The sequence below is a fragment of the Lepidochelys kempii genome, chromosome 1, assembly GCF_965140265.1.
Source record: "Lepidochelys kempii isolate rLepKem1 chromosome 1, rLepKem1.hap2, whole genome shotgun sequence".
NCBI classification, from domain to species: Eukaryota; Metazoa; Chordata; order Testudines; family Cheloniidae; genus Lepidochelys; species Lepidochelys kempii.
In genome coordinates this window covers 166127926-166150575 of record NC_133256.1, presented here as the reverse complement: position 1 = coordinate 166150575, position 22650 = coordinate 166127926, and the positions used below count along the sequence as shown (strand labels likewise).

Sequence of the window (22650 nt, the reverse complement as noted above, 5' to 3'; positions counted from 1 at the left end):
GTTGGTGAGTTAAGGGAACGGACTATGCCAGCCAGCCCCTAGTTGGACTTGGAATGTGTCTTAGACCATGTCTGCACTACAGAGTTAAGTCGATTTAAGTTACATCAACGATCATAAACTGCTGTAATTACATCACTTGTGCATGTTCACACAACGCTCTTTCTGTCAGCGGAGCATGTCCACAGTTGGTGCTCTAGCACAGAGAGAGAGCAGTGCACTGTGGATAGCTATCTCACTGTGCAAATTGCCAACTTCTCCCATTCCCAGGAAGTTCTGGGAATGGATCACAGTGCATCATAGGGGCAGGATTACCGCCCCATGATGCAGTTTTCTCTGTTCCATGATTCCAAGGACTTCTCACTGCATTTCACGCCATTTTTCAACTTCACCTGCCTGAAAGCATGGATCCTTGATTGATCACCTGGCTTGTGATAAGCTTTATGAACAAAAAGAGGCTGATCCTGCAGTATTTCATGAGCTGCAACTCTGAACAGGAATCTGTGGTGCCTGCCCTGTTGTGTACCATGGAAAGAAACAATTCAAAATTGACGTGTGTGGGTTTTTTTTAATCTATTTCCTTTGGTTAGTTTTGAATGTCACCTTTCAATTTCACCTCTCCATGCCACAGGACAAGCCTGTTGCCTGTTCCACATCATCCTCCAACTTGACCTCCTCGTCCACCACTTAGTCCTTGGGAATGACTCCACTGGCTGCAGCCTCTAGTCCCCCCAGAATATCCATGGGGTTCTTGGTGGTGGAGGTGGGGTTGCCACCAAGTATGGCGTGCAGCTCCTTGTTGAAGTGGCATGTTTTTGGTGCCGCACCAGGGTGACGGTTGGCCTCCCTTGATTTCTGGTACATCTGCCTCAGCTCCTTGATCTTAGCATGGCACTGCTGTGTACCCCTTCTCATCCATGCCACAAGCAATCTGCTCATAGGTGTCAAAGTTCCTATGTCTGGATTGGAGCTGCAACTGCACAGCCTCCTCTTCCCACAGACCCAACCAATCCAGCAACTCTTGTGTGCTCCAGATGGGAGCATGTTTGCTGCGGAAAGCCAGCATGATCAGCTGGGAAGATGTAATGTGAGCTGTCCATGCCGAGCAAACAGGAAGTGGAATTTCAAAAATTTCCAGGGCTTTAAAGGGGGAGGGGTGCATGCCTGTGTACCTGGCTGCAGGGCAGCACAGTGGAAACTGCTTATCAAAGTGGTCATGATGGGCATTGTGGGACACCACCTGGAGTCCCCTTAGGGCAACATAAGCAAGCACAGTGTCTACACTGACACTGTGTCACTCTAACTTTGTCTCAAAAAGCTGTGCCACTCATCAAGGTGGTTTTATTATGTCTGTGTAGCAGTAGAAGAATTAAATCGGCAGGGGGAGAATTGTTGTGTGTACACGCCCACTGTTTTGTCAATGAAACTTGCCTTTTGTCAACACAACTGTGTAGTGTAGACAAGGCCTTAGTAATGTCATACAGTAGAATCTTATAACTTTACATACAATGTTTCCATACATATTTTACCAGGACAATAATGATCAGCAAATTATGAGTTTTCAAATGATACTTCACAGGATATACTGTGTACAAAATTTATCATAGCCCTGTGAGCTATAAAAGGGATGAACATTGGGGTACAGCCCATCACACCTCCCCCTTACAAAGCTGAAGGAGGGTTAGCCACTGGCTAACCCAGAGGCAGTTGGTCAGGGCCCTCTTTCCTGGACAGGGCACCTGCTGCCATGTTGTCTTTTCCTTTTATGTGCTCAATTTCCATATCAAATTCCTGAAGTAAGAGGCTCCAGTGTAGAAGCGTGGAATTTGAGCCTTTAGGTTTGTTTAGCCTAATCAATGGCTAATGATCTGTTAAGACCCTGAATTTTCAATTGAACAGAGTAGTTGATTAATTGCCCACGCTATAGCATAGCATTCCTCTTCTGTGACAGACTAATTCTATTCAGTTGGTGTAAATTTTTTGCTTAAGAAAGCAATTGCATGGTTCATGTTATTCTCCCCTGTTTGCATCATCACAGAACCCAGACCAATGTCTGATGCATCTGTACACAGTTTAAACATTTTGTCAAAATCAGGGCTAGCCAGAAAGAGACTTTTCAGACCAAATGTTCTTTACCTTATCAAATCCTTCCTGGCATGCTTTCATGCAAACGACTTTGTTTAGCTTGGTCTTTTTACATAAATCTGTAATGGCAGAGACAATGTCACTGGACCCCCACACAAACCGTCTGTAGTAGTTTACCAGACCTACGAAAGATCGGACTTATTTTTTGGTTTGGGATACATGCCAATTTACAATAGCTTCAACTTTCAAAGCATAGGGATGTTTGACCTCCCCCTGCCCAGTGTCCCAAATAAGGAACTCTGGCAACTTCAGTTTTACAGAGGCTTTTATAGTTAGGCCTGCCTCTTTGACTTTTGACAGCACAGTTCCAAGTGTTCTTCGTGATCAGCCCAAGTGTTGCTAAATACTGCAACGTCATCCACGCATGCTCTTGCAAAGTTCTGTAAACCATTTAACACTTGGTTTAACAGCCTCTGGAAGGTGGCTCCAGCATTAATTAAACCAACTGGTAACATTATAGAGTCTTATATCAGTGATGAAAGCAGATTTTTTTCTGTGCATCCTCATCCAAAGGGTTCTGCCAATAACTTTGAGTTAAATCAAAAGAATTGAGATATTTATCATTGCTTAAAATGTCCAGTATATCATCAATTCTAGGTATGGGATATACATCTGGTACTGCAACAGCATTAAAAGTTTTCTGTAATCAATACAAAACCTTACAGTGTTGTCTTTCCTAGGGACCAAGACCACAGGTGATGCTCAAAAGCGTACCCTGGGTAATGGCACATACATACTTCAACTTTTATCTTCCTGTTTTCTTAATCCTCAGAAAGGAGCTGATTGCCAGGCTGGAACAGGCAGAAAAGGAGAGCATGGATGCTGCTCAGCTGGCTAAGGAGTATGCAGAACTGACAGAGGAGAATCGGACATTGAAACTGGCTCAGATGCAGTGTGCAGAGCAACTGGAAAAGCTTAGAATACAATACCAAAAGAGACAGGGCTCTTCATAACTCTCAACTAACCAATAAGAGGCAGTCAAATCCAGTATTTGTTCTGTGCTGGCCAAGAGGTTTTAAAAAAAGGTTCTGTTGTAACACTTCACTAGAAATACAGAATATATAAAAGTCTATATTTGATTTAATGCTTGCCAGCCGGTAGCTTAATATAATGGATATTTTATCCATTATATAATGGATATTTTATTTCAAGTAAGATAATTGAAGCTAATCTAGCCCCATTATATGTTCTAGTAGATCAGGTTTCTTTTCTAAAGATATTTCTTCCAATTTAAGAAGTTATGGACACACTACAAACTGATATAAATAGTCTCTATGTTGGGAGTTGGACCATACTAAGACATACAGCAGGGGCAGTGTTAATATATGGAACACTGGAACACACTCATGTGCTTCTATTTTAGTTTAGTTTTCTTTTTTGTTTTTATTTTTTTCATGCCTAAAATGTTTGGAAATTGTCCTAAATCTAATCTGGCTCTGGCTCAAGATTATGCTCCAGGTATCTGGCATGTTGATAATGTCAATTTTAGGTTGTTTTATAAAGTCTAAAAGATTGTACTTTTTTTAAAAAAAGTACTTTCATTAAAATAGCACTAACCAATCATTTTCATCAAAGAATTATATTGCTAGCAATCATTTTCAAGTTATTAAATTGTGAAGAAATAGATAAAGTTTTCTTTCCACTGCCGTATACTTGGCTAGAAATTCTTTTCTTTTTAAAATTCATTTGTACTTTTCGGCATGCAAGAAATGGAAAAGTAATGTATGGACACTACAGTGGTGAATAAATAAGACTTTATGGTTGTTAATGGAGAATACTTCAGTAAAAGTACCATATATTTTGTTTTTATTTTGTAGACTGTTTTGGAACAGAAATGACTGTGGGTAGGTACTAAACAGTTCAGTGATATATGAATAACTGAGAGTTAAAATGTCTGTTTTTCCTTGTTCTACTTATCACTGTATTTTCCTAAATCAATTGAAAATCCTTTGTTATACTTCCATTTCTATTCATACAGTATTTTTTTCATTAAAAGTGGATATACAAAAAAGCTATTTTGTGCCCGTCATTTCCTTAATCTTCCCCATATTTTAAACTCCGCTCAACTGGAAGTATGTTACATTTTTGTGAGGTTAGAATTAAATACACAAAAATTAAGGTTACACTTTTAAAATTAAAAATGTTAGGAATTGCAAAAGGTAAGATATTCACAGTAACTTTAACTTTGACCCCATTGTTCTTGTAGGACCCAACATTTATACTAAATTAACCTAGGCAACTCTCACTGAAGTTATTTAGCACCAAATTTTACCCCAGCTGGTGCAGCACAGAGGCCTAAAGGAGCCCAAGGTGCCTCCTTACATCTCTCTGCTGGAAAAACAACATCAGGTAGCAGCACAGACATGAAAGTAGGTTCCATAGGGCTGCTGCTTACTTCCTCATGGAATATAGGGACAGGACGGGGTGAGGAACAGGCAGAATCTCAGCTCCAATCTCCCCAGCACATGGGGCAGCATGTCTTGTACTGGTCTACACCTGGGGCAGTTTACTCTCTACCCAGAGCAGCAGGAAAACAAGAAGGGGAACTGTGTCTGAGTCACAATCTTTTTTCCTGGGATGCTTAAAGGGCATGTAATAATGTGCTGCCCTTATTTAGGGAAGATCATTATCTCACAGTGTAGTCCTTGTGTGTACAAATTTGAAAGCAAAACTGGATCCATAAATTAAACAGCATAATGAATAATACAAAATACTTAAGATATGGCATTGCGGGCAAGGTAAGAACTTTGAGACCAATTCTGTGCTGACATACACTGTGTGCAATCTTGTTGTCTTCAGTGGGTTTGCACTGAATGCATGACAAATACTGTAAATTCTCTGTATCCTCCCTATGGTACTAGAGTACTGTGGTCTCGCCACCTGAGATAAATCTGGAATTCTTTGGATAAGGTTTTTATTCAAAGCCCATTGACATCAATGGAAACTCCCTTTGACTTCAGTTAATTTGGGATTTTTGATTCCACTGATCCAGTCTTTTTCCATTTAGCCAAATTTCTTTCCTTTATATTCTTAATTATAATGCACAATCAAAAATAGCTCACTTTTAATTTACATATATGTACTAACATGAACACACATGTTTTTGAGAATAGCAGCTCAAAGACATTTCATCACCCACAAAGTGAGTAAAACCAAAATGGAGGTAGCTGAAAAAGAAAAAAATAAGAAAATACCAAATAAGAAAAAGAGAAGAAAAACTAAATGATCTGACAAGTGAACAAAATTAGATCCACTGAACTTTGCAAATCCATTTGTAGGAAAATGAAGCTGTAGAAAACTGAGGATAACCAAGAGGCTACTCACAGTGTGTAAAGTATGATTCAGTCAGATTAGCCTTCTGAAAAGAAACTTTGTTTGTTTTTCTACCAATGGGTATTTTTTTAAAATATTAAAGCATGAAATAATAAACTTTTACATATTCAGAGTAACTATGTAGTCTTCTCACCTTGGGTTTTTCTTAAAGCAAAACACTGCTAAATGATTTAATACCAATTACATTTTTTATGAAAAGATTTGCTCATGATTTGTGCTCTTTTCCTCTACAGTTTAGAGGTTTATGACTGAACTATTCTGCTAAAAAAAACTCCATTCTAAATGTAATACTATATAGAAAAGAAGATTTTAGGCAATTATATTAAAGGTGATTTTATATTGTATTTCATCTCAGAAATTTTGAATGCCAGGTTCTGTCTTTCTGAGTGTACATACCCAGCTGCCACTGAGACCTTAAACTTTATGAACTTTGCCTACCTCTAACAATTGCAGTTTTCATATGGAAATAGGGTAGAGTGATCTAATTTTGGCACCAATGCAGCAGGGGTCTTTTTTAGTGGATCCCAATAGGTTATTCAGTCTAAAGATATCAAACATATCAGTGCAGTGACATAAATGCAGTTATTTCAGGTCAGGTCACTAGGGAATGGTGGGAGAAGAAAAATGTTTTTAAAAAATCTATGTTTTTCTTTTCCAATTACTATTTACTCACTTCTTTACAAACATACCTAATGCTGAACAAGCTTACTTAAGTATTCCAGTTAGCAAGGATATGACTCATGCAGTCCTGAAACTGCCAAATGCTTGGGTGATTTTATATATTGAAAAAAAAAAAAAAAAAAGCTGGAAAAGAAGAAGCTGCAATCTTTCAGAATTGTTTCCTTTTCCTGGCATGTTACTGTTCCAGCTCTCTTGTGAGTTTATGATCTTCGGAAAATTCTTAGAATTGATGCTTTTAAAAATTTGGCTTATTACAGGCTATTTCTTAATGAAAGATGAAGATTGTTCATGGTAGTTACAAACAGGCATAGGTAAGACAGATATGTTCTTTCCCATACAGTTGTGCTGTGGTGCCGTGGCATAAACCTTTATGTTAATATCACATCAGCCATGGAACCCAGTTTGAGCATGGAGCTGACCTATCTGAGGTATTGGTGTAAGGTAAGTGCATTTTTTAAAAATCATATATACTACATGTTTTTCAAGTAGTAAAACAGTTTTATACATTAACAAGATGTCAATGTTGTTTGTTGCTGAAGCTGTGCAAATAGTTAAAATAGCATAATTACTAGATCCTACATATTAGAGAGACAAAGTGGGTGAGCACAGGTGCCGACTTTCGAATGTGCTGGGGGTGCCGATTTTCGAATGTGCTCAACCCCTGGCCCTGCCCCAGGCCCAGGCCCTGCCCCCGCTCCACCCCTTCCTCCAAGGCCCTGCCCCCATTCCAGCCCCAAAGCACCCACGGAGTTGACGCCTATGTGGGTGAGGTAATATCTTTTATTGGACCAACTTCTGTTGGTGAGAGTGACAAGCTTTCACTCTGCACAGAGCTCGAAACCTTGTCTCTCTCACTAACAGAAGTTGGTCCAATAAAAAGATATGACCTCGCCCACCTTGTCTCTTTAATATCCTGGGACAGACATGGCTACAACAACACTGCATACAGATCCTACCTATGGCACTTTGGTTTCACACTCCAGTGGGGCTCTCATTGATTTTATGTTATCAGAGTAGTGGAGTTAGGGAAATCATGGCAGAGTGGGAGCCGATTGTCAAAGTGGGACTGGACATTGTGCTTGTTCTCTGAGAAGTGACTATTTAAATGGCATTGTGAGATTTCACATTTGTTTCAGTGGCTCCTGCTCAATGTTGTTCACTTTGCTACTAAAAAGTTGAGGGTGCGGGTTTCTAACTGTCCACTCTGCAACTTATTTAAGGCAAGCTGGTTTTTGGTTGTTTGTTTATTTCCTGGTTTGCATTTCATCACCAGTAATAAAGCTTCTATGGTGCAAATTCTGCCCTGTTATACTTGGGTAAGTCTGTTGTAACTGCAGTAGCCAAACCTAACCAGACTTGTATGAAGTCTTCAAATTCCTCTGCTCCATCCACCATAGAATCACATCCACAGAGTGGGATTTGACCCATAGAAATGCAAAATTATACATTTGACACCATATGTAGCCTTCTTCTCACTAACAAATGATCATCACTTGGGATATGCTTTTCAAAGACTTCAGTTAAAAAGTCCTAGAAGAGTCTTGTATCCTAACCCCTTTAGAGCAATGGTACAGGAAATCTTGAGAGCATTTTGTATGTAACATTTATCTGGAGAACATACTATTAAAAAAATTTAAATGTGGATACTCCTCTGCAGCATGCAATGATAGAAACATTTGCTGAAAGAGTGTATTCTTCCCTAAAGAAAATTAGCCAGAATCAGCCAGATGCAAAACAGAATTCTTTTAATCAAATTCTAGACCGTGTTGCTAGCATTGTTTATTATTAAGGTTGTCCAACACTTCCCAATATAAGAGCCAGTTATCAGTTGCTTCTAACTTTGCCAAACTTTCTGTTTGGGCTGGAACTTTCCATCCCAGGTGTCAGCCTCAGGTTGATATTTAGTTTTGAAATTTTCAGCCAAAATAGTTCAGTTGTTTTTGAGACTGAGGGTAGGCAAAAACACGTTTTTTGCCTGTGTTAGATAACCTTTGATAACCTTTGAACAGCTCTAGCACCCCCATGCTTTGGCACAGAGCCATTGAAATTTGGTGTGGAGGGCAGTGGTTATGGATGTACCTTTTGCTGCCTCCATGAAAATCCACCCCAATTTGGCCAAGTTATAAGCCTCTGAAAAATCAGTTTGCACATGCTCAGTAGAAGCTTTTTAGATTTTAACAGCTAAAATCTCCTTAGATTCCATGCAAAGAACATGCTGCTAGGGATGACCAGACTGTGCGTGCACCATCCCCACAGCGTGACTGAGCCTGTTGCTTCCACTACAGGTTTACAATATGTTATATATTAAAATATATATTATCCCCTGCTATTGTGTCCTGCAAAACCCCAACATCTTCAGCTCATCACCTGTCATGTACTTCTGTATCAGACATGGACTGGTCACAGAGTTTCCTTCTGTTCTGAGCAAGATAAACACCAGATGTGTTTATCATAAGATCCTTTAATACTCCGACAGGTATGGCTGATGCTTGTTTAAATAAGGTATTTTACACACAGTGCTTCTTAGTGGCTGAACAGTATAATACAGGTTAGCATTCCATTCCATTTTCCCCATTAAGTACTACATTCGTACCATTTACACTATCACACTGGCTTTGAAGTTCTGTACCTATCAGTCTAAGTATCTCTGAATCATACTGGTTTTCTAAGTACACAACCTAAATGTGTAACAACTTGGTCATCTGGCTGTCCATTAGTTTCAACGAGTGGCTGTGGTTGGTTTGGAATCCTTGAGTCATCATCTTCTTGTTCTGCATCTGCCTTCTGTAGAGTTTGCTCATTTGATTGTTCTTCCTGAGGAACAAACTGTACATGTCAATGGTTTCTGTTGAACTCTCCACTGTCAGTCTCAATCACATATGATTTGGGTGCTTAATTCTTTTTTCTTTATGACAACTGGAGTTGTCCATCCTTTTCCTCCATCCAATTTGACACATAATCACCAGGTTCTGGACCTGGCAGTTCTCTGCCTGAGTGAAATACGTTGTAAAAGTGTTCATCAGCTCCTTTAGCCTTTTTATCCGATTTGGCTACTCTCTTCATGTCTCGCCACTTTGGAAATAGGTTATTTTCCTAAGATGGAACAGTGGTTTGACATTGTCTTCTCATGAGGAGTTGTGCTGGACTATATCTAGTAGTTGCTATTGGTGTCTATCTTAACTCAGAAGAGCAAGGAATAGATCTTCCTGCTGTAGGATTTTCTTGGCTGGCTGTACAGCTCTCTCAGCCTCTTCATTCACTTGTGGGTATGTGGGCTGCTAGTAATATTATCAAAATGATATTTTGTTCAGAAGGATTTAAATTCTGCTGCAGCGAATTGTGGTCCATTGTACATCCCTAGCTGTTCTGGAATACTGAAGTGAGCAAAAGTGCACTTCAGTTTTTCAATAATATTGCGACATGTTATGTCTTTCAAGTACTTTATTTCTATATACCTGGAAAAATAGTCTACAAAGATCAGATAAGGATGTCCTCTGAATTCACATATATCTGAAACTAGTCTCTGTCAAGGTCTGTGCGGTAGAGGTATTGTTATTAAATGTGTTGTATTGGTCCGTTAGTTCTGCAATGTTCACTTGCAGATACTTTATTCTTTATGTCCCTTGCTGATGCCCGGCCACCATACTGGTTGGCCCATTCTTAGTGTTTAGTTAATCCTCTATGTCCTTCATGGATGAGGTTTAGGATTTCTCCTCTCCTTTCGTTTGGAATTACAATGCCATTGCCTTTAATTGTGAGTCTATTTGACTCATTTAATTGTCCATTCACTGCAAAGTAGTCTCTTGTCACTTCCTTAGTGTCCTTTAGATACTTGGGTCAGCCACCTCTAATGTAGTTGAATTCTTCCCTGCCTCCAACTGTGTTTACTGTAACTGCTGCTATGATCCAGTTTTGACTTTTATGGATGCGCATCAGGAAGAAGATACTGAATCCCCCTTCAATGTTTATTTAATTGTAAATATTTGCTTATAACAGAAGGGAAGTAAACAAGTGGTATAATTCCCAAGGCGTTATAATTGCAAATTGGTGGGGAAGTAGTCTATACAATGGTGAATGGGAGGGAGATGTCCATTAGGCAGTCTCTCTATTAAGATATGGAAGAATCTAGTAACTCTTGTGGTATGTTTCAGAGTGGTAGCCGTGTTAGTCTGTATCAGCAAAAACAACGAGGAATCCTTGTGACTCCTTAAAGACTAACAAATTTATTTGGGTATAAGCTTTCATGGGCTAGAACCTACTTCATCAGATGCATGGAGTGTAAAATACAGTAGCAGGTATAAATACACAGCACGTGAACAGATGGGAGTTGCCTTTACCAAGTAGGTCAGTCTAACGAGACAATTCAATTAGCAGTAGGTTACCAAGGGAGGAAAAATTACTTTTGAAGTGGTAATGAGAGTGGCCCATTTCAAACAGTTGACAAGAAGATGTGAGTAACAGGAGGGGGAAATTAGGTTTTGTAACGACCCAACCACTCCCAGTCTTTATTCAGACCTAATTTGATGTTGTCCAGTTTGCAAATTAATTCCAGTTCTGCAGTTTCACGTTGTAGTCTGTTTTCTGAAGCTTTTTGTTGAAGATTTGCTACTTTTAGGTCTGTTATTGAGTGACCGGGGAGACTGAAGTGTTCTTCTACCAGTTTTTGAATGTTATAATTCCTGATGTCAGATGTGTGTCCATTTATTCTTTTGCGTAGAGACTGTCCGGTTTGGCCAATGTACATGGCAGAGGGGCATTGAAAGCATATATCGCATTAGTAGATGTGCAGGTGAATGAGCCCCTGATGGTGTGGCTGATGGGGACTGGAACTCTATAAATATGCATATAGGTGCAGCAGTGGATTTAACACTGAAGCCTTATGTACTAGTTTTTGGTCAGATTTGCTAGACAATTTTCTTCAGCTGTTTCTTCTTGTCTGGTACAAAGGCAGGAAACGTAGAATAAAGCAAGGCAATAAACATCACTTATTCTACGAATCAAGACAGGGTGATGCCGTTGTCTCTATAGGGAAATGTCTGTGACACAACAGTTGCATCATTGTAGACTAGGAACTGTAATCTTGTGCAGTGAAATTGCTGAAAATACATTATTGATTATATACTATAATCAATGATTATCTAAATGTACTGAATGGACACTTCACCAATGTTGCTTTAAAGCATGTACATATTAAATAAGAATTATGCCCATAGGTTGAAGTGAGGCTTTTAATTTTTTACATTTATACTAAATGCTTTTCTAGTGAAATAAAATTTGACAAATAACCAGGAGAAAGTAATAAGTTGAGTTTAAAACTAACATTTTTCCCAAGAATCTGTAGACTTTCTTCTTTTAAAAAAATCCATAGTTTAGAATTAGGATTGGAATCCAAATAAAGTCATAATGATACAGATTAAACAAAACACACACCTCTATGGGCCAGTCCTGCACATCTTCAGTGGAAGAAAGTCCCTTGTATTTAATGGTTCCATGGGCAGGGAGGGGGATGACAGAATCAGATCCTTTACTTACAACTGAATTAAGGTGTGATACAAACTATAGCTATGAACTGCACAGAGACACAGCTCCTTTAACTAGAACTGTGAATATCACAAATACACACTGTAGGGCAGAGGTGGGCAAACTACAGCCCGTGGGACCCTCCTGCGTGTCCCCTGAGCTCCCAGCCAGGGAGGCTAGTCCCCGTCCTGTCCCCTGCTTTCCCCCATCCCGCGCAGCCTCAGCGTGCCACACCACCAGCGCTCTGGCCCACCGCTCCTGCTGGACAGCGCAGTGGCGTGGCTGCAAGTTCCTGCTGCTCTGAGCAGCATGGTAAGGGGCGGGGCACAGGGGTGTTGGATAAGGGGCAGGGGGCAGGGAGCAGGGGGCGGTAGGATGGGGCGAAGGTTATGGGGGGGCAGTCAGGGGACGGGGGGCGGTTGAATAGGCATGGGAGTCCCGGGCGGCCTGTCAAGGGGCGGGGGTGTGGATGGGGTCAGGGCAGTCAGGGGACAGGGAGTGGGGCAGGCTTGGATAGGGGGTGGGATCCCGGGGAGGTGGTTAGGGGCGGGGGGTCCCAGGAGGGAGCATTCAGAGGACAAGAAGCAGGGTGGGTGTTGGATGGGGCAGGGGTTTTTAGGGGGGCAGTCAGGGGCCGGGAAGTGGGAGGGAGCGGATGGGGAGGCAGGGAGGGATAGGCTGTTTGGGGAGGCACAGCCTTCCCTACCGAGCCCTCCATACAATTTCACAACCCCGATGTGGCCCTCGGGCCAAAAAGTTTGCCCACCCCTGCTCTATCCATTCTGAAGGTTTGTCAAAGCTGAAGTTCTCTGGGGCATTGAAGAGTGGCATGTTGATGGGATCCTGCAACCTTTATTGCTTTTTCGTTCTGTTTGCAACCTTTGTTGCTTTTCCTTCTGTGTCTGATCTTAGTTTACACCTGACACCATGTCACATACTTCTGTACCAGATATGGACTGGCCACAGAGCTTCCTTTTGAGCAAGATATGCACCAGATACATTCATCATAAGATCCTTTAATGCTCTGCCAGGTGTGGCTAAGGTTCATTTAAATAAGGTATTAGGTTTGGCTGAGGTTGGTTTAAATAAGGTATTTAGCACACAGTGCCACGTAGTGGCTGAACAGGATAATACAGTTTAGCATTCCATTACACTGCCCACATGCCCATTTGAGTTTTATGCCATCCCTCTATTTGGAACCCAGATAGCCCTCCTGTTCCCCCACCTCGCAGACTTGCTGCCCCGCAGCTCCATTTTGCAATGCCCCAGTCCTACCCACTATCCATTCCATTTATTCTTATTCTTACACAGTTGGCAATGGGCTTTGTTGCAAGGATAGTAGTGAAGAAACAGATTGACAGAGCCAGAAGAGTACCCAGAAGTCACCTACTACAGGACAGGCCCAACAAAGAAAAGAACAGCACGCCACTAGCCATCACCTTCAGCCCCCAAGTAAAACCTCTCCAGTGATCATCAAGGATCTACAACCTATCCTGAAAGACGACCCATCACTCTCACAGATCTTGGGAGACAGGCCAGTTCTTGCTTACAGACAGCCCCCCAATCTGAAGCAAATACTCACCGGCAACCACACACCACACAACAAAAACACTAACCCAGGAACATATCCTTTCAACAAAGCCCGTTGCCAACTTTGTCCACATATGTACTCAGGGGACACCATCATAGAGCCTAATCACATCAGCCACACTATCAGAGGCTCGTTCACCTGCACATCTACCAATGTGATATATGCGATCATATTCCAGCAATGCCCCTCTGCCATGTACATTGGCCAAACCAGACAGTCTCTATGTAAAAGAATAAATGGACACAAATCAGACGTCAGAAATTATAACATTCAAAAACCAGTCGGAGAACACTTCAATCTCTCTGGTCACTCTATTACAGACCTAAAAGTCGCAATTCTTCAACAAAAAAACTTCAAAAACAGACTTCTAAGAGACTGCTGAATTGGAATTAATTTGCAAACTGGATACCATTAAATTAGACTTGAATAAAGACAGGGAGTGGATGTGTCATTATACAAAGTAAAACTATTTCCCCATGTTTATTCCCCCCCCCCAACTGTTCCTCACACGTTCTTGTAAACTGCTGAAAATGGCCCACCTTGATTATCACTACAAAAGGTTTTTTTTCTCTCCTGCTGGTAATAGCTCACCTTACCCGATCACTCTGGTTACAGTGTGTATGGTAACACCCATTGTTTCATGTTCTCTATGTATATAAAATCTCCCCACTGTATTTTCCACTACATGAATCCGATGAAGTGAGCTGTGTTAGGGGGCTTATTCCTTCACCCGCTTCCTTCCCTGGTCCTTCTCGCATGAACAGAGAGCAACAATACCCGAAGTCCAAAGGTGCAAACAATTCGATGTTTATTGGGGTGAACTTCCAGCAAGCATGATTCCAATTTCCTTCCTTAGTGTCCTCCTTCCCAGCTCTGACACCACAGAGCCTTACACCTGTGTCCTTGTTCCCATTCCTGCCCTTAGCCAAACATGATTCCAGTTTTCTTCCTTACCCCCATTCCCTGTTCCCATTTCCCCCTTTAGCAAAACATGATTCCAATTTCCTTACCCACTTTCCCTGTTCCCGTCTCCCCCTTTAGAAAAACATGATTCCAATTTCCTTACCCACATTCCCTGTTCCCATTTTCCCCACACACACCCACCCACACACCCACCCACTCACTTCCTGATTGACTGCAGGCTATATAGTAAAACTTGAGTTCTGCTTTGCTATACCTTAACCAATCATTTTCCTGAAATTTAACTAACCAATCTTAACATATTGTAACATGATTATGTAACCAATTATATCCCACCACCTTAATTAGTTTACACCCAGCAAAATTAATTATACAGCAGACAGGAACAATCACAGAACCAGACAGAGATTATACAGACAAACAATAGCAAAGTGGGAACTATAATGACAAGACAATACAGAAGTGAGGATTTCACATCCCAGCTATTGATAAGTGAGTTCTTGCCAGACAGGATGCTATCAAACTTAGTTTCCTTTTACATTTTCTAGGCACTTCTCTTTCTCTGGAGGCGATAGGCATTATCAGGACAGGATTGTATTCCTAACAGCCCAATAGCACCTTCTTTCAATGTGACTAGTTTGGAATGTGAGGATGTGACTGTTCGCTTCCTAGCTTATGGCTGTCTGCTGCTTAGCCAAAGGCCTAAGCCTAAGCACAGGGCCTCAGACTGTCACAGTAAGAGAAGACCCTTACACCGGCAGACAGTGATTTTGATTCTTTCTTTTGTACCTCTATAACTAGCCAAGTGATAAGAATACACCTAAATTCTTAGAGTATAGGCCTTTACAGACAGGCCTGAATATCTATATCCTAACAAACTGTAGCTCACGAAAGCTTATGCTCAAATAAATGTGTTAGTCTCTAAGGTGCCACAAGTACTCCTTTTCTTTTTGCGGATAACACGGCTGCTACTCTGAAACCTGTAGATATAAAAAGCACCCAAGAGAAGCTACAAAGAATTAATAATATGTACTGGCCTCTGATACCCTTACTCATGATGAGTAGTCCCTTCCCCCATGAGTAGTTTTATTGACTTTAGTGGGATTATTTGTGGAATTCAACTGAGTAAATGTATCAAAATCTGGGCTATAGTGGTTTACATTTTCAAAGTATTGTACAAACATTAACTAAGAAGTGATTGTCACCCCCAGAAATTTTAACTAAATTTGACATTTAATATAATGCTGTAAGAACTAAAAATCATTGATAGTCTGTTGTACACAACAGCAGAGCCTGGATTCTGGTATATTATTTTTGCTAGCACATTTCAGTCCACATCATGACTCAGTGTTTTCATTCTTATATTTATAAAAAGAAAAGAAATGAGGTCTTTCTACTTTTCTCTCTGCACATGCTATCCTATGCTTAATGTTAAGTAATTACAGACTCTAAAGTACTAGAATTCAAGAGCACTCTAAAATATAGACAACATTCCAGCTACAGTACAAGTTTTCAAATTTTCAAGCTATCCAAAATGTTGATGCTTAGTTAGAACCTTTCTTAAACCAAACGAATTGTGTAGATTTTGTACATGCACATGATCTGAAATCCTTGTGTAAAGTTAATTTACACAGGATTATCCTTGCAAAATTCTGAAATACTTTTCAGTTGTATGACTAGAACACTGTTGCAAGAACAAGTGTGGGGGTGGGAAGTGCCTATAAATTCTTTCTTCAGCTTTTGTTTCAGTCTGGAATTCCCCTCTAAATGGTTTTTGTTTGCTCTCCACAATTGAAACCTGGATAATAGCCAGAACATTATATTCATAGTACTTAAATGAGAAGTCTGAAAAGGAAGAAGACATGACTAGGATTTTACTAAACGCAACGAGATGTTTTTATTAACTAGTAGTGACACTTGTAGGTCTGCTGAATTGTACTCTGCATTCATTAACTGTTTTAAAATGTGTGTGGTGTTCTTATCATCCTTCAATTTATATTGCAGAGACCTTTCATTTGACGCTTGATTGCCAGTGCTATGAAGTAAGGCCCATCCAAAGCAGAATTGTCACTGACATTTTTATCACAACAGGATGATATTTAAATCTGTCTAAAATGTATTCTGAAATCTGTATCACTATCAAAGTTAGTCAGGTTTGCCTGGTCTGCAAGGGCAAGAATTGCAAACCCTAGTGAAACTGATTTAGGCCCTGAATCAACACAGCATTTAAGGATTCAATCCTGAAATGTGATGAGCCCTCTGTTCCCAATATAACAAAGTACTTAAACACATGCTTAACTTTAAACCTGTGAGTGGTCCCAGTAAATTCCCAATAGGACTACTCAGAGCCTTAGGAGAACACTTCAATCTTCCTGGACATTCTATAACAGATTTAAAAGTAGCCCTACTTGAACAAAAAAACTTCAGAAACAGACTTCAAAGAGAAACTGCAGAACTAAAATTCATTTTCAAATTTAGCACCATTAATTTGGGCTTGAATAGGGACTGGGAGTGGCTGGTTCTCCACTTGTGAGGTAACTCCCTTCTCTTCATGTCAGTATATAATGCCTGCATCTCTAATTTTCACTACATGCATCTGATGAAGTGGTTTTTTACCCACAAAAGCTTATGCCCAAATAAATCTGTTAGTCTTTAAGGTGCCACCGGACTCCTTGTTGATTTTGTGGATACAGACTAACAGGGCTACCCCCCCAATACTCAGAGCCTTAGAGTGATATCCATGTGCTTGTTGGATCAAGGCTAGAATGCTCAACGTCTTAACTTTGAAAAATGGAAGAAGGAGAATCCGGGGAACTACAAACCGGTCAGCCTCACTTCAGTCCCTGTAAAAATCATGGAGTTAGGTCCTCAAGGAATCCATTTTGAAGCACTTGGAGGAGAGGAAGGTGATCAGGAACAGTCAAATGGACTCTCCAAGGGCAAGTCATGCCTGACCAACCTGATTGCCTTCTACGATGAGATAACTGGCTCTATGGATATGGGAAAAGCGGTGGATGTGATATATCTTGATTTTAGCAAAGCTTTTGATACAGTCTCCCACAGTATCCTTGCTAGCAAGTTAAAAAAGTATAGATTGGATGAATGGACTATAAGGTGGCTAGAAGCTGGCTAGATCATCTGGCTGAATGGGTAGTGATTAACGGCTCGATGTCTAGTTGGCAGCTGGTATCAAGCGGAGTGCCCCAGGGGTCTGTCCTGGGGCCAGTTTTGTTCAACATCTTAATTAATGATCTGGATGATGGGATGGATTGCACCCTCAGCAAGTTCGCAGATGACACTAAGCTGGGGGGAGAGGTAGATACGCTGGAGGGTAGGGATAGGGTCCAGAGTGACCTAGACAAATTGGAGGATTGGGCTGAAAGAAATCTGATGAGGTTCATCAAGGACAAGTGCAGAGTCCTGCACTTAGGACGGAAGAATCCCATGCACTGCTACAAGCTGGGGACCAACTGGCTAAGAGGCAGTTCTGCAGAAAAGGACCTGGGGATTAGAGTGGATGAGAAGCTGGATATGAGTCAATAGTGTGCTCTTGTTGTCAAGAAGGCTAACGGCATATTGGGCTGCATTAGTAGGAGCATTGCCAGCAGATCAAGGGAAGTGATTATTCCCCTCTGTTCGGCACTGGTGAGGCCAGTTTTGGGCCCCCCACTACAGAAGGGATGTGGACAAATTGGAGAGAGTCCAGCAGAGGGCAACAAAAATTATTAGGGGGCTGGAGCACATGACTTATGAGGAGAGGCTGAGGAAACTGGACTTATTTAGTCTGCAGAAGAGAAGAGTGAGGGGGGATTTGATAGCAGCCTTCAACTACCTGAAGAGGGGTTCCAAAGAGGATGAAGCTAGGCTGTTTAAAGTGGTGGCAGATGACAGGACAAGGAGCAATGGTCTCAAGTTGCAGTGGGGGAGGTCTAGGTTGGCTATTAGGAAAAACTATTTCACTAGGAGGGTGGTGAAGCACCGGAATGAGTTACCTAGGGAGGTGGTGGAATCTCCATCCTTAGAGCTTTTTAAGGCCCAGCTTGACAAAGCCCTGGGTGGGATGATTTAGTTGGGGTTAGTCTTGCTTTGAGCAGGGGGTTGGACTAGATGACCTCCTGAGTTCTCTTCCAACCCTAATCTTCTATGATTCTTCTATGATTCTATGAAGTCAGTTTGATTTAAGCATGTGCTTGGAATGCCTTCCATCTGAATTATCAGTAAATCAACAAAGTAGATAACAAACTATCTTGGTATGAGTGGCACTGTGGTTTTGGGAAGGCTCTTCATATTATAAAGGACATTGAGGTGTTTTAGCCTGAGCTGGGCCCAAACAACAAAATTCAATGATCTGACTCTGGTGTTGAGCCCTGTTCCAGTTTTAACTGCAAAAGAGCTCATGAAGATGATAGGTCTCTTTTTCCCCACTCTAAATAACTAAGAAAACATTCTCTCTGCTTGTTCTTCCAACAGTCATGTTGACTTTCCTATTAACTGTACTTGTCCATACCCACATGACCTATAGTCTATCAGCTTTTAGCACAGTGACTCTGAAAAGTTAGGATTGTTCTGGAAATTGGGGTTAAAATAGTAAGTAAACAGAGAAAAAATGTCAAAACCCTTAAAATGTATCTTTAAATTGATCTTGGAGTGTTAACTAAAGGATCAGCAGCAAAATACCTTGCAAGTAGTTTATAAATACTGGGCTTGATTCCCTTTTCCACAGAAAAAGGTAATGGAGGTGGCTGGGTGGAGGGGGAGGAAAATTCCATGAGTGGTTTCCTTGCCGAATTTCCTTCCAGTTCATCCAGTGAGGGCAGGGTTTGTTTCTTTTGAATCCCAAAATAAGAAGTAGGGACATCCCCAAGATCCATGTGAATCTTGGAGTGTCTGCTGAAGGCGCAGGACCACTTGTGTGGAAGCCCTGTTTGTCTCCTGCACTGGCTGCACATGCCCTATTGTTGTTCCAGCTCTCTGCAAGTGCTTTACTGCTTGGGCTTTCTGCACCCATGGCTGCCCAAATCCCCCACAACAGAGGGTTCCCTGGAACCAAAGGCTTATGCTAAGGAACTAATACAGTTTCAGGCTTTTTCAATTGAAACTTTAGAAGAAAGATTTGTAAAGGGATGTCAGGAAGGCCCAGGATCTCTCATAATAAATGCTGTTTAAGGACTTCATCCTCTAAGATACTAAACAGAAGGAAGAAGAGGAAGAGGGAAGAATCCTTTTGCAGAGGACATGCTGGTTATCTATCACTGCTTTCCTCTAGAGCACGAGCCAGCCAGACTAGGACACTCAGTGAGACACAGGATTTATACATTCTAATTACTAAACAAGGTAAGTGTGGAACATTTTTGGTATGAAAGTTGTCTCCCATACTTACTAATTCCAAGGTCCCTTGACACCAGTCAAGACATGATGGAATATAACCTCATGCCGCATGGCAATCGTATTAAAAATAACAATACTTAGGGTAATGTTTTCAAAAGAGCCTAAGCAATTTAGAAGCCTAAATCCCATTTTCAAGTCTGACTTAGGCCTGGTTTGCACATAAAATTTAGCTATGTTGGCTATGAGTGTGGGGAAAAAAATCACACCCCGAGCCAACATAGGTATGCTGGCAAACCCCCCAGCTTAGACACAACTATGATGACAAAAAAGTGCTTCTGTCAGTTTAGTTATTGTTGTTTGGGAGTCGGTGTAATGCTGGCAAAACTGCTTCTGCTGGCGTACACTGCAACTACACTAGGGGGCTCTCTGCTGAGACAACTATACTGGCCAAGGCTCCATAGCACAGACAAGCGCTTAGATATCTAAGCCCTGGTCTACACTAGGACGTTAGGTCGAATTTAGCAGCGTTAAATCGATGTAAACCTGCACCCGTCCACACAATGAAGCCCTTTATTTCGACTTAAAGGGCTCTTAAAATCGATTTCTTTACTCCACCCCTGACAAGTGGATTAGCGCTTAAATCGACTTTGCCAGCTCGAATTTGGGGTACTGTGGACACAATTCGATGGTATTGGCCTCCGGGAGCTATCCCAGAGTGCTCCATTATGACCGCTCTGGACAGCACTCTCAACTCAGATGCACTGGCCAGGTAGACAGGAAAAGAACCGCGAACTTTTGAATCTCATTTCCTGTTTGGCCAGCGTGGCAAGCTGCAGGTGACCATGCAGAGCTCATCAGCACAGGTGACCATGATGGAGTCCCAGAATCGCAAAAGAGCTCCAGCATGGACCGAACGGGAGGTATGGGATCTGATCGCTGTTTGGGGAGAGGAATCCGTGCTATCAGAACTCCGTTCCAGTTTTCGAAATGCCAAAACCTTTGTGAAAATCTCCCAGGGCATGAAGGACAGAGGCCATAACAGGGACCCGAAGCAGTGCCGCGTGAAACTGAAGGAGCTGAGGCAAGCCTACCAGAAAACCAGAGAGGCGAACAGCCGCTCTGGGTCAGAGCCCCAAACATGCCGCTTCTATGATGAGCTGCATTACATTTTAGGGGGTTCAGCCACCACTACCCCAGCCGTGTTGTTTGACTCCTTCAATGGAGATGGAGGCAATATGGAAGCAGGTTTTGGGGACGAAGAAGATGATGAGGAGGAGGAGGTTGTAGATAGCTCACAGCAAGCAAGCGGAGAAACCGGTTTTCCCGACAGCCAGGAACTGTTTCTCACCCTAGACCTGGAGCCAGTACTCCCCGAACCCACCCAAGGCTGCCTCCTGGACCCAGCAGGCGGAGAAGGGACCTCTGGTGAGTGTACCTTTTAAAATACTATACATGGTTTAAAAGCAAGCATGTGAAAGGATTACTTTGCCCTGGCATTTGCGGTTCTCCTAGATGTAGTCCTAAAGCCTTTGCAAAAGGTTTCTGGGGAGGGCAGCCTTATTGCGTCCTTCATGGTAGGACACTTTACCACTCCAGGCCAGTAACACGTACTCGGGAATCATTGTACAACAAAGCATTGCAGTGTATGTTTGCTGGCATTCAAACAACATCCGTTCTTTATCTCTCTGTGTTATCCTCAGGAGAGTGAGATATAATTCATGGTCACCTGGTTGAAATAGAGTGCTTTTCTTCAGGGGACACTCAGAGGAGCCCATTCCTGCTGGGCTGTTTGCCTGTGGCTAAACAGAAATGTTCCCCGCTGTTAGCCACAGGGAGGGGGGAAGGTTGAGGGGGTAGTCACGCGGTGGGAGGAGGCAAAATGCGACCTTGTAACGAAAGCACATGTGCTATGTATGTAATGTTAACAGCAAGGTTTACCCTGAAAGAGTGTAGCCACTGTTTTATAAAATTGTGTCTTTTTAAATACCGCTGTCCCTTTTTTTTTCTCCACCAGCTGCATGTGTTTCAATGATCACAGGATCTTCTCCTTCCCAGAGGCTAGTGAAGCTTAGAAAGAAAAAAAAATGCACTCGCGATGAAATGTTCTCCAAGCTCATGCTGTCCTCCCACACTGACAGAGCACAGACGAATGCGTGGAGGCAAATAATGTCAGAGTGCAGGAAAGCACAAAATGACCGGGAGGAGAGGTGGCGGGCTGAAGAGAGTAAGTGGCGGGCTGAAGACAGGGCTGAAGCTCAAATGTGGCGGCAGCGTGATGAGAGGAGGCAGGATTCAATGCTGAGTCTGCTGCAGGACCAAACCAGTATGCTCCAGTGTATGGTTGAGCTGCAGCAAAGGCAGCTGGAGCACAGACTGCCACTGCTGCCCCTCTGTAACCAACCGCCCTCCTCCCCAAGTTCCATAGCCTCCACACCCAGACGCCCAAGAACGCGGTGGGGGGGCCTCCGGCCAACCAGCCACTCCACCACAGAGGATTGCCCAAAAAAAAGAAGGCTGTCATTCAATAAATTTTAAAGTTGTAAACTTTTAAAGTGCTGTGCTTAAAGTGTTGTGTGGCATTTTCCTTCCCTCCTCCACCACTCCTCCTGGGCTACCTTGGTAGTCATCCCCCTATTTGTGTGATGAATGAATAAAGAATGCATGAATGTGAAGCAACAATGACTTTATTGCCTCTGCAAGCGGTGATTGAAGGGAGGAGAGGCGGGTGGTTAGCTTACAGGGAAGTAGAGTGAACCAAGGGGCGGGGGTTTCATCAAGGAGAAACAAACAGAACTTTCACACCGTAGCCTGGCCAGTCATGAAACTGGTTTTCAAAGCTTCTCTGATGCGTACCGCGCCCTCCTGTGTTCTTCTAACCGCCCTGGTGTCTGGCTGCGTGTAACCAGCAGCAAGGCGATTTGCCTCAACCTCCCACCCCGCCATAAACGTCTCCCCCTTACTCTCACAGATATTGTGGAGCACACAGCAAGCAGTAATAACTGTGGGAATATTGGTTTCGCTGAGGTTTAAGCGAGTCAGTAAACTGCGCCAGCGCGCCTTTAAACGTCCAAATGCACATTCTACCACCATTCTGCACTTGCTCAGCCTGTAGTCGAACAGCTCCTGACTACTGT

The 22650-nt window shown here is 42.2% G+C and overlaps 2 protein-coding genes across 4 annotated transcripts in view; both read left to right on the top strand.

The window, feature by feature from the left end:
- Window positions 1–4553, top strand: part of MAP3K7CL (MAP3K7 C-terminal like) — an 83470-nt gene extending 78917 nt beyond the window's left edge. Inside the window, exon 4 of one of the 3 annotated variants that reach the window (XM_073362878.1) lies at window positions 2915–4553. In XM_073362878.1, the coding sequence (XP_073218979.1) occupies window positions 2915–3095 (181 nt within the window). In that variant the 3' untranslated portion in view covers window positions 3096–4553. The remainder of the gene's footprint in view (window positions 1–2914) is intronic. The other 2 variants (XM_073362860.1, XM_073362849.1) reach the window with 2 other exon arrangements.
- A 15678-nt stretch (window positions 4554–20231) lies between these two features.
- LOC140905380 (uncharacterized) lies at window positions 20232–22110 on the top strand. Its single transcript, XM_073328621.1, has 2 exons — window positions 20232–20941; window positions 21531–22110. Exons 1-2 carry the CDS (start codon window positions 20359–20361, stop codon window positions 22049–22051), a joined length of 1104 nt encoding a protein of 367 aa, XP_073184722.1. The 5' UTR covers window positions 20232–20358; the 3' UTR covers window positions 22052–22110.
- The last annotated feature ends 540 nt before the right edge of the window (window positions 22111–22650 follow it).

What these genes read in the sequence shown, in the direction of transcription:
- LOC140905380 (XM_073328621.1), top strand. Translation starts at nt 20,359, where the DNA reads ATGCAGAGCTCATCAGCACAGGTGACCATGATGGAGTCCCAGAATCGC. An exon ending in AGGCGGAGAAGGGACCTCTG is followed by an intron (nt 20,942 to 21,530) that starts GTGAGTGTACCT and finishes TTTCTCCACCAG; the next exon opens with CTGCATGTGTTTCAATGATC.